Raw genomic sequence first — 12,267 nt, forward strand, 5'->3', positions numbered from 1 at the left:
TTCCAGTCACAACTTGTTCAGTCTTCCTATGGAAAAGTTCACTCGGCTTTCTTAGTTGTGCATTCAATTAATATTCATTCTCAGCCCACATTAATGTACTTCATCTGTGCATTGGTCACTCACAGATCAATCCACATTCATTCAGCACCCTCTCATTCTTGACCCTATTTCTTATTTTACCACATGTAGTTCTTAAATATCCCATTCCCACTGTATTCCATTCATTCTCATCCTGACATATTCAGTTCTCATTTTCTTGTAACAAAGTAGGCAGAAAGCAGAACTGCCTTGATTTTTGAGGCATTAATTTTCAGATATATACTGCTCTTTGAATAATTCATTATATCTAATATTTGCCGTAAATCATTTGGATCTCAAACCACAACATGCTATTGCAGTCATTCAAAGGTATATATAAAATTCATGTTGTCAACCAGCCTTAATTATACCTATAGTACATGCAGCATTCTCTGCTAATGACAAGGACACAATACTGCTCAGTTCCAGTACATTTTGATCAGACTTGCACAGGTACACTAAAGACTAGTGTTATCCAAGCACACTCAAATTCGCAGTTAGCTAGGATCTGTAACTGAGAGTGCATCTTGGACATCAGCAGCCTACCAACTAGATGGTAACCTAGAGTATACTGATATACTCAAAAGCCAAAAACATATTATATATCTAACCTCAGTTGGAGAAATATAACCATTGACAATACAGAGATGTTGCACAAGGCTTTTAATCCAATGCTGCGCTAGTTATCACAATGCTCATTGCATGGACTATTTCTGAATGAGGATTCTGTGTTCAAAATACTTAAAACATCTACTGCAAATACTTCATATCAGGCATTGCACTGCTTATCTAACGCCAATGTTTATCATATTTTTAGTTCAATCAATAGTGTGCTAAGCTCCTAACTAACCACTACCTGTCATCCTAGGAATAATACAAGGAAGGGATGGCATGACCAACACTGCAGTAACAAAAGACAAGCTCTGAGAAAGCTACAGAGGAGAGTTAGAGAGGAAAGGACAGATTCTTTGATTTGGTTATTGATCCAATCCCTATCTCAGTACAAGGAATTATTAAAGACTAAGTTATCCTACTATAGGGATCAATGGAAGGAGCTTGGACTCAGCTTAATAAAAAAAAAAAAAAATGAGAAGAAATTTTGGGAATTGGTGGCTAATGGAATTTCCACACACAGCTCCATGCCCCATGCATGCATCATACTACAGAATTGGACCCAATATTTTCCTCTATTTACAGCTGCCCATAAATAGAGCCAATAACAGTCTCTATTGAACTAACATACTACCAGCGTGGCCAGCTGTCTTAAAATGTGAGTTTAAGCAGCTGATTTCAACCTTGGCCCTTTGAAAAGCCCCTGGAGAGGATACGATTCCTGTTATTTTATTGTATTTTATTGCACACTATATGGGATGGCCTGTGGTTACAATAATAAACTTATTTACTTATGCTGCTTATTATTCAGATTAAGCTATCGATGTATTAGGTCCCTCTGAACATAAGCAATCATCTTTTTGATCTGAAGCAGTATCTACACAGGCGTAAGCATGAAGGAGGATTCCCTCTTCCTTAAAATGTCTATAAAGTTTTGATTTATAACTGAATCAAAGGTCAAGGCAAGTGAAGCCATTACTGTTTGTCTTACCCACTCTAGGGAACTGAACTGTGTCCACGGGGCAGAGTAGTTAAAAGGAGATATACGGAGGAAGAATGTTCCAAATATCTGTTTTTCTCATCTGACATTTTTCGACAGATTTTCACAAAGGAATGTGTGATACCCTTCCTCCAAGAGCAGAATGGAGTTCTCTTCATTAAGCAATGTATAGTTGAAAGTATAAGTTAAAAGCAGGAGTGACATAACTTTCTTTCTTTCTTTCTTTCTTCCTTCCTTCCTTCCTTCCTTCCTTCCTTCCTTCCTTCCTTCCTTCCTTCCTTCCTTCCTTCCTTCTTTCCTTCCTTCCTTCCTTCCTTCCTTCCTTCCTTCCTTCCTTCCTTCCTTCCTTCCTTCCTTCCTTTCTTTCTTTCTTTCTTTCTTTCTTTCTTTCTTTCTTTCTTTCTTTCTTTCTTTCTCTGCTTTAACTTTCAGGCATAGAGTTTTCTAATGCATTGTCACTATTTTGTCACTGGGAGCTACAACCTTGCAGATGCGGAAATCTAATGTCCACGGTAGGCCTTATTCATGCAGTTTGGACATTCCTTATGGTCATGCTCAGTGGCCTGGCAATCCCAAAAGGCATGTGTTTGTTTTATTATACTTATCGCAAACTTGCACATGGTGAAGTTACACTGTCAAACTTTGATTTACAACAAGCTAACAGGCATATTTTTTGCCGAAGCTCTGATTTTGCAGAAACTGACAATGACTTTTTTCCTAAATATTGGGAGGGCTCTTGCGGAACAAAGATAGCCTTTAGCTAACTTCAGGGAGGGAGACAAGGAAGGAAGGGGGGAAAGTTGCTGAGCAAAATCAAACAAAACCAGACTTGCCCACAGACTTGGTGAATGGACTTTTCAAGGCTCCGGGTAAAACGGTTGCTAACTGAAGAACATTCTTGAAATCAGGGAACTGCTGATCAAGTTAGCTTTCCCTCCGAAAGGAATAATCCAATGAATTGTCAACCCATCTCAACATTTAGAAAAGAAATTTAAAAACCCTCTGAAGGAATAATCCAATGAATTGTCAACCCATCTCAACATTTAGAAAAGAAATTAAAAACAAACCCAAAATCAATCAAAACAAAACAGCCAAGACATTTGGTGGGATGTGGCGGGTGGGGTGGGGGGGTGAATGTAGGTGAAATCTTAAATCAGGACATGAGTTATGTGTGGCATTTGAATATGTCCCTAACCCAATTATTTTTGTCATAGTGTAGCAGCAGCAGCACATCATTGCAACTAGTATGCATTGAATGCCCCGGAGTGGGCGGGCATGCACTATACTGGTACAGCTGCTGGTAATCCTCATTCCAAGCACTTGTCTGCTAGAATAGGAAATCTTCAGATTAAATACTGTAATTGGTGAACTGTTAGAAAGAATAATCCTTCCTTCCTTCCTTCCTTCCTTCCTTCCTTCCTTCCTTCCTTCCTTCCTTCCTTCCTTCCTTCCTTCCTTCCTTCCTTCCTTCCTTCCTGGTATTAGTCTCTACATATAACAGCAGTACCCTCACATTATATAAGCTGGATTGTCTGTATTTACAGAGGTGATGGAATGAGAATCAAATTGCATATTACTTTGAAAACATAGCTGGCAGCTACATGTTTTTCTTCTTTTTACTTTCTATGGAAGAATGTATTCCAGTTGCTCAAGGCTGTTAATCTAGAAGCATAATTATGTCTACCTCCTCACGGGCCTTGCCCATCAACATGACAAGGTCAAAGGTGGACAACCCACAGGACATTCACCATTGCCTCACACATTCTTTGAGAAGGCTTTAGTGGCACTAATAAAGATAGCCCTTGGATCTGTGTTACATTTTGGTGGAAAGTTGCTTTTTAAAATATTATAAGATTACTATATGCTACAGTTTATTTCCTGTATTTTTCCCAAAGTCTTGTTTCTCTTCATTATTTGAAAGTATCAGAACACCTTTTTAAGAACAAAGCCTATTTGTAGCCCCTAGAAAATATTTAGCTTAGGACTTTATTAAATTCCTGTATAAGAAGCACGCCAGTCCTGAGAAGTCTATTATTGTGGCATGAATCTGAGGACATTCACTTTGCCTATTATTGAGTTGAAAAATGGTCATGCAATGTAGTTGTGGTTTTGCTTTATCAGTTATTTTAACACGTAGAAGGGGAGTATGTTCTACAGCCTGCATAGTTAATTGTCTTTTCACATATTAAGTTAATCAGATGAAAACAGCGCCATAGTCAAGGCAAAACTATCTATTTTTAATTTCTCTGAGTTTCCAGCCTTACGTTCAGGTAGTTCTGTTTCTGCACCAGCTTGAAATCTCTCTCTCTCTCTCTCTCTCTCTCCCTCCCCCCCCCTCCCCATTTATTTATATGTCTAGGAAAAAAAAATGTGAATTTTGTGATACACATTCCCCCCAACACATGCATTTTGTCTAATAAATAGAGTTTTCCCTAAATATAAATTATATTGTCTGCTAATTTCACTAGTATAGGCATCACTAGGTTTGTGTGTAGAACTGCAAATCCAAACAGCTTGAGTAGCTTCTCCCGTCTCTGTCATGCAGAAGAACATCACTTGAAGAAGTGTATTTCATCTCTTCAGCACCATTGGCTGCAGTTTCACTCCATCAGGGTTCAAAACACGAAGTCTACCCACTGCAGAGACTTGTGCTCTACTTGTAGAGACTGTCTCTCCAGTGATGTCACAATACAACTTGCAGAGGGGAGAAGTTCACTACCGTTCATGCGTTCTCTGTACATAAGTATTGATTGAACAGGGCTTTTGTATGAATTTATTTGTAATATGCACACTTTTTACTGAAAAATGTCACAAAATTTGGAGAAGTGTGAACTTCAAAATAGAAGTTAATTTTAGCTCATATCTGAGAAATTAAATAATTTGTTAAAATGCAAATTATTTGGCTGACATTTGGTTGACAAAGTATTGACATTTCCCCTGGTCTTTACTCTGTACCCAGTTTTTGACATTTTGTAATATAACTGATGCTCACTTGCCACAAATACAATTAAATTAAATTTCAGCATATTTGAATTTCATGCTTAACTGTTTCCTGCTGAACTCAGAAAAGTATGTTGACTGAACAAAGCCTCATGGTGTCCCTGCTTAGAACTACAGCTTTAAAGTGCTTCATTTTTTGGCTTTATCACCTCCAATGCCTCCTTCTTGTATCATAGGTGAAACAATATTGATCAACCCCTAAAAATGATGGAATTGGGATTTTCTTTAATTTTGGAGAAAAGAAATAAAATTGTACAGAATTTTGCTGTGATCCATGTAAGAATATAATTAAGAGTGGAAATGTTTAAGGAAAAATATGCAGACCAGAATTAACTAATAAATTTTAGTTTCAGATCTTCAGATCTTAGAATATTGAACAATGTGGGGAGAAAGATAAATAGAACCAATTTACTTTCAATTTCTACACATGCATCCACTTTAATTAAATATCAATCCCAAAATTAAATGGAAGGTCTGAACTCTTATAAGTTTTCACAACCACATCAGCAAATCATTCTTATTTACCCCCCATGCTAATAAAACAGGAGCACGACACTTCTGAAAACAAAATTGCAAAATACAGAAAATTTGGTTTGACATTTTTTGTTCCCCAGAGGAGGGACTGCTGCTAACAAAAGTATCTCTTACAAAGGCTCAATTGCTTAAGACACAAAATATTAAGACAGAAAACACTTTAGGACACAGCCATGTCACCAGCTGTTACTCATTCCTAATGAAATTGTTAAGTACTAGTTTTTATAAGTAGGTCAGTGAAACTTTTGAATCTCAGAAAGTGTTTCATTTGTGGGTTTTTTTCCCCCTTTGTGATACAGAATTAAATTAAAACAGGGTAATTAAATAAATAAATTACTGGGAATGTCTAGAATCTCTCTCTCTCTCTCTCTCTCTCTCTCTCTCTCTCTCTCTCTCTCTCTCTCTCTCATTTAGACAACCACCCAGCTCCATAAAACTCTGGGCACTGTATAACATTAAAATCAATAGAAACCAAAATAATAAGAAAAAACATTGTACATCTTGGAAGGAAACTTTCAGACTAACAAAAAATCCTAAAAGAGGCCACCATCCACCCTGACCTAAGGCCTGGGGAAAGGCTAATTTTCAAAGTCTTTTAAAAATGCTCATGGTAGGGGCAACACAGATCCCTGAGGGGATGCTGTTCCAGAGGGCAGGCACCATGACAGAGAATGTCCACTGTAAGATGTAAGTTGTACGCCTTAAAATGATAGTACTTACAAAGAAATATGAAAAGAGACTGCATGGCAATATATGGACTCATAACATTTGAAAGTTCAACCTTGAGAGAGTCTCTGGATGATTTATGAATATTTTGAAGTATACCTTGCCTGCATATAAATAGGATATAGTATACAGTAGTTTCTTGTGAACGTTCCTTTACTAGAGAAGAAAATAGTGAATGTAAATGGAATCAGTTAAAATTCACAGATCATTTAAGCTTTAACTTTAAGATGTTTGGGAATAGTTGCCACATTAGCATTCATTCATTCATCCAAACAGTTTGTATATTGATGATTAAAAAGACCAATAGTAGTGAGTTTTAAAACACATACACAGCTCTGAACTTAAATAGCTTTTTTTAAAAAAAAATATTGTTATAATAAATTATTAATACAAGAGCAGCGCATTAAAAGATACCAAATATATACCTGCAATATAAACGAGCATATAAAAACAGTATTTAAAATGTTTAGCCCTCCTTTTATAAAGATATATCAGATAGACAGATGAGATAGATAAGATAGGCAGGCAGGCAGGCAGGCAGGCAGGCAGGCAGGCAGGCAGGCAGGCAGACAGACAGACAGACAGACAGACAGACAGACAGATGATACATCGCTAGACCTATATATTTAACTAATCCTACCTTAAAACATATCTCCATGGGTCTCTCTCTCCTCTCCAATGCTGTCAAAACTGATTAAATATTAAGTACTGATATTTTTAAAGAGATGTCATCCTTGCCTCTCAAAAAGAAAAGGTGCAAACCCTTAGAACCCTTTGTAGACCTTTATTTTCACCATTTTTGCCTTCCTAGATAGAAACATGCACCCAACCTTGTCCCCATTGTCACACCTTGGCTGCTGTTGATTCCCCCCCAGCCCCCCCCCCCCAGTTTCCTAGCCATATAAGAGCTATAGATGTGAAGGGATCTCTGCCATAAGCAGATAAGAAGGTGGGAGTAGGAGTAATTTGGGGGGGGGGGAAAAGTTAACTGAATTGGTTATGGGATTCAGTGCTTAGCCAGCTGCCAGTGACACCATTGGAAGAGAAATCACATCCGAAAGAACTTGGAGCTGGATTCAAAGCTAATCACAACATAGTCCAACTCTTTTTAAAACTGTTACTTTACACAAGTTTAATTGAAAATTGATCTGGTAATGGTATGCTCTTCTAAAAATGTACTTTACATGAATCTTTGAAGGCTATTGAGTTAAAGCATGGCAATGCCTTTAAACATCTTGTCTAAGTGTAAAATGTCACAATGAGAGAATATTAATTTTATTTACCTGCAAATGTTCAGCGATGAGTACAGTTCAAAGTGAATGTGTTCAGCTAAATTATTTTCAATCTATTTTAAATGCTGTTTGATTCAAGCATGTTCTGACCTGTGAATGAATATATTTCCAGCTATCTCGTCATAGAAGGAATCATTCCCAACATAATATACCACATCCTGACTGCATTGGCCCATTGGAACAAAAGGTAAGCAGTAGTATTATGTATTTACAATGTATTATGAGTTTTATACTTTAGATTTTATTAATAAAAACAAAACACATTCTTGAAAGAGGAATACCTATGGCTCCAGATGCCTTATTACCTTACAGGATAAAAGGGGAATAAAAATCTCAGCAAGGTTGGCAAATGATACACAGTTTCAATTACCCATTCAATTAAGAGAACTAAATATGACATTTCAGCATTCCTAGCAAATATTTATCACTGGTTGATATTACTTTTCCAAAAGTGAGTGGTTTGTTTTAGCAGATTAAAGATAATTAGCCAAGATGCTAGATGTGCACTTCTCTTTTAAAGAATTTTCCAATCAGCAAGGGTCTGGATGGGGAACAACAGGCTTCAACTGAACCCTAGCAAGACTGAGTAGCTTTGGGTTTTGAGCCCCTCTGGTTCTAGGAGTTTACCGCCTTTGGTGCTGGATGGGGTCGCACTGCTCCAAACAGACTCTATGCACAATCTGGGGTCCTCCTGGACTCATGACTCCTGCTCAATGAGCAGGTGGCAGTTGTGGCTTGGAGCACCTTTGCACAATTTCATATTGTGCCCCAGTTGCACCCATTCCTAGCTTTGTGAGATGAGTGGCTATATAAATTAGACTAAATAAATAAATAAATAAATAAATAAATAAATAATATTATAAATAGAGGCATGAATTGGCCTTGGTGTTATCCTTGCTACTTGAGCTGAGGTTCTTCAGGTGTATAGATAAATCTCAGATCGATAAGTACTTGATAATTTTTTTTTTTTTTAATAGAAACCAATTTTGGAAGATGGCTTCAACTTTAACTGATAAAATTTGGGGGGATGAAGGAGGAATTGAATCCTCTTTGCTGTTGCCCTACATGCGTTTAATGACTTTGTAACCAATATTAAGTGAAAATCTAGGCTGTTTTTTGTGGTTATTGCAGCCAAGAGTCCAAAAGGCAGAATAGTTAGTTACTGTACATCTTGAATCAAGAATTTTTTCCAAGACAGTTATTACATTTCTGGGGTACATTCTAGTTGCAACTAAGACAAATCAAAGTAACAGTTTCATTATGTAAGTACAAGGAAAAGGATCAGTTGGTGGAATGGTCAGTGTAAGGCAGGTATGAAGCAGACCAAGTAAGCAGGTTGTAATATTGCTGAAGTTAATAATAAGACAGACTCAGTTTTAAAATCAAGTGTCTTTCTAGCCCAATGGCCACAAAAATACATAGGCTTATCTCTGACAATAACTTCTTCAGATATTCCTCCAAATGTGTTTTGCAATTAGCAAATACCATACAAGGAGATTTATTTATTTATTTATCAAACTTGTATGCTGTCAAACTCCCAATTTATGGATGTATACTTGTCTTTCATTACAAAAGAAGAAGGTTGCACATTGGCATCTATAATCATTCCCAACCATGCTTTTTATTGCCAAATTTGTATACTTAAAAGTATAGAAATGGCCATGATCTTCCAATATGTCTGTGTCTGAGAAAAATGTGTTGCATGTGAAACCTTCCCATATGAATTTTGCCTGATCCCAGCAGGTACAATGAAGTCATTAGGTCATTTGTCCTACCTACATAGTTCCTTCATCCAGATCTTACCAGAAGAGGGTACAGCCATATTCAGTTATAGTAGAATGCAATGAAAGATGAAAATCATGGAATCATAATATTCAAAGGGATCTTGGAGGTCTACTAGCCCAGCCCTTGCCCAGTCCTTATACTATCCAGATATATTTTCAACTTTACTTGAAAACCTCCAGCTATAGAACATCCTCAATTCCAGGAGGCAGGCTGTTCCACTGTTAAATTGTTCTAACCATTAGGACATTTGTCCTTATTTCAAGTTTGTATCTCTGTCTGTAAAGTGTCCACCCATTAGTTCTTGTCCCTTGCAAGCTATGGAGAATTAATCCACATACGTACATCATTTCCACACTTGTAGTGAATCTGCAATTATTTTCAGATGAATGAGGTTACAGTCTCCATGGAATTAGTAACCCTATATAATTAGAGTTCCCAGTCACCCAGAGAATTATAACCATGCTCAACTGAATAAGGTCTTACCCTCACTGCCAACTTTCCCCATTAATACAAGGAACTCAGGATAAAAGGATGGAGTATAGCATAAATTTGCGCCTCCCTTCTGTATGTTCTATTACCTATAAAGTGAAACCAGATCATGGGTAAATATCTATCATCTATCATCATTGCATTAATGCATTAATTTGGTCAAGGAAATAATTATCCACTGGTCTAATTAACTATCCATGAGTTCTAGATTACATTCTTGAAATAAATCAACATTTCACTATTATTTCTAGAGATATTTTCACGCCCACATTATAATTTTTCTTGCCTTTACTTAAAGCGTATGAACAGTAGATGCACATAGATATACCACAGTACATATAAAGAAATAAACTTATGCTAGCTAATCCTATGAATAAATTGAGAAACTAAATTGGGTCCTTGAACCTTCTGCCTTGTTTCTCTATTCATTTCTGTTCAGGGCTACTCCTTCCTTAGCTTTTCCTTAACTGGAAAGGTGCAGAAAGGGCAGCACTGAAAAAACAAACCAATGATGGATATTTATTGAGGCAGAAGAGATAGCAAGTGCTGTAAGGCCATTTCATGTTCAGTAATCTCATGTCATCCATCTGTGAAATGGCTGAAAAGATAACTTGAATTATCTTGGAGGGACTGTGATGAAACTATTTTAACAGATGGTTCCCAGCACAGCAGACATACGTCTAATGTGGTCAGGTTCAGATGTAGTAATCTTAATTTCTGAACTGTGCATTTATGCCTTGAGACCAAAGGAAAAGATAAGATGAAGGCAAGATACAGTCCTAATGCCTACTTTTTACTACTATTAAGTTTGCATCAATACAATATTGCAATTTCTAGTTATTTCCAGCTTCTGTTGGATAAACTGACATCTCCAATCTGGTGCCTTCCAAATCTGTTGGGTTACAATTCCCATGATGTTTATCCATCTTGGCCAAGGGCCATTCTTACTAAGTTTGATGGGAATTTTAGTCCAAACATCTGGAGCTCACTGGGTTGGAGAAATCTAGAATAAATTGCATAGGCTAGGAAATGACAAATAAATCTGGGGCTTGGATGGTAAATAGAAGCTTTCTCCAACTCAAATTTTAGCCAGAGGAAAATAATTTCCTTGTTCATATCCTGAAATGTACAGTGTAAATATATAAGGTAACAAAGGAGAAGTTGAATAAGCCAGATGCCTACTATAATCTTGGTGCTACAGGGTGGGGAAAATATGAGTTAATTTATGGGAACTTAATTAAAAAAAAAAAGTAATCCCAGTATGGAACAATACAGATCTAGAAACATGGGTGATACATGTTTTTTTCTTCTGAAACAATAACCCTGAGAAGTTTGAATAGTATAAACAAACCCATGCATTAGTACCTTGAACAAGGGTTTTAAAATTTTCCGGGGCTCATGAAGAATATGCATTATGTAGCATATGTGTTGCCCAACATGTTTCAAAATCTCAGCTGTTCATATGCTTTTGTGTTTATATTTAAAGACTTGCTAATAAAAACAAACAATATTATCTATGAATCTTTTATAGCCCCTTGCCTGAATATTTTAATTAAAAGTGTCTATTAAGCTAAGAAACATATTTTATTCTTAGAGATAGTCTTATGTTAAGTTGTGCAGCAGTTGAGCTCAGTCATTGCATGACCTGAATCAAGCTCTGAACACAGTGAGATATGAATTCTACTATTATACTTTAGACAATTTGTTATACTTTGACCTGCTTTGGTCAGATCCCTCCTCAGCTACTGTTTCCAGTCCTAGGCACCACATTTTAAAAAAGATTCAGAGAGATTGAGACACGATCAGAGAAGGGTAAGGAGGGTGATTAGAGGACTAGAAATCAAGTTTTAGGAAGAGAAATCCAAGAAGCTAGGCAATATGTTATCACTCTTCAAATACCTGAGAAGATGTTGCATAAATAAGGTCTTCAACTGTTCTTTCTTGTTCTGGACCCAGAGTAATGGATTTAAGTTAGAGGAAGATAGGTTTCCTCTGACACTTAAGAAAAAAAATCCTAACAGTAAGAGTAGTTTGACAATGGAACCAATTGTCCAGGCAGTTCCCATCCATTGAATGTGTTCAGGTGGAAGCTAAACAGCCATCTATTTGAGATGCTTTAATTTAAATTCCTGTATGGGACAATTGGTTGGAATCAGTGCCAATTCTGGGATTCCATAATTCTAATTTTTCTTTGTCTTCTGTGGGAAATCCACATGTAAGTTGCAATACGTCAAGCGTGCATCACTTTCTTCCAGGAAGGTTTGCATGTGTCCTTTGTGTAGACATAAGTAGTGGGCCCAGAACAAAAACAAAATTTGATTTGTTTTAATTTATATTTATTAAGTCAGTACATTGCTATCCAAACATGAGTTCATTTTTAGAGTTACTATATTTTAGCTTTCATAAATAAATAAATAAATAAATAAATAAATAAAGACAGACAGACAGACAGACAGACAGACACTGGAGAAATGGCTTCTTTATCTAAATTGTTGCATAGAGAATGGTGTGAGAAATGTACTTATTTGTTTATGCATTTATATCTCACATTCCCTCTGAGAGCTCAAGATGGCATTCAGGGGGTTCTCCCTTCACCATATGACAGTGTTGTCCAAACTTGGCCACTTTAAGATGACTGGACTTCAACTCCCAGAATTCCCCAGCCAGCCATGCTGGCTGGGGAATTCTGGGAGTTAAAGTCCACTCATCTTAAAGTGGCCAAGTTTGCACAACACTGCCATATGAGGTAGG

The 12,267-nt window shown here is 36.8% G+C and overlaps 1 protein-coding gene across 2 annotated transcripts in view; it reads left to right on the forward strand.

Annotated features, from left to right (window-relative positions):
* ARHGAP15 (Rho GTPase activating protein 15) overlaps positions 1 to 12,267 on the forward strand; it is a 424,051-nt gene that overhangs the window by 47,097 nt on the left and 364,687 nt on the right. For both annotated transcript variants that reach the window (XM_088146524.1, XM_088146525.1), the window contains one exon: positions 7,355 to 7,429. In XM_088146524.1, coding sequence (XP_088002650.1) covers positions 7,355 to 7,429 — 75 coding nt within the window. The remainder of the gene's footprint in view (positions 1 to 7,354; positions 7,430 to 12,267) is intronic.

The sequence above is a fragment of the Python bivittatus genome, unplaced genomic scaffold (assembly GCF_059951505.1).
Source record: "Python bivittatus isolate LINGU-HERP-01145 unplaced genomic scaffold, Pbiv_v1 ctg000480_np1212, whole genome shotgun sequence".
Lineage (NCBI taxonomy): Eukaryota > Metazoa > Chordata > Lepidosauria > Squamata > Pythonidae > Python > Python bivittatus.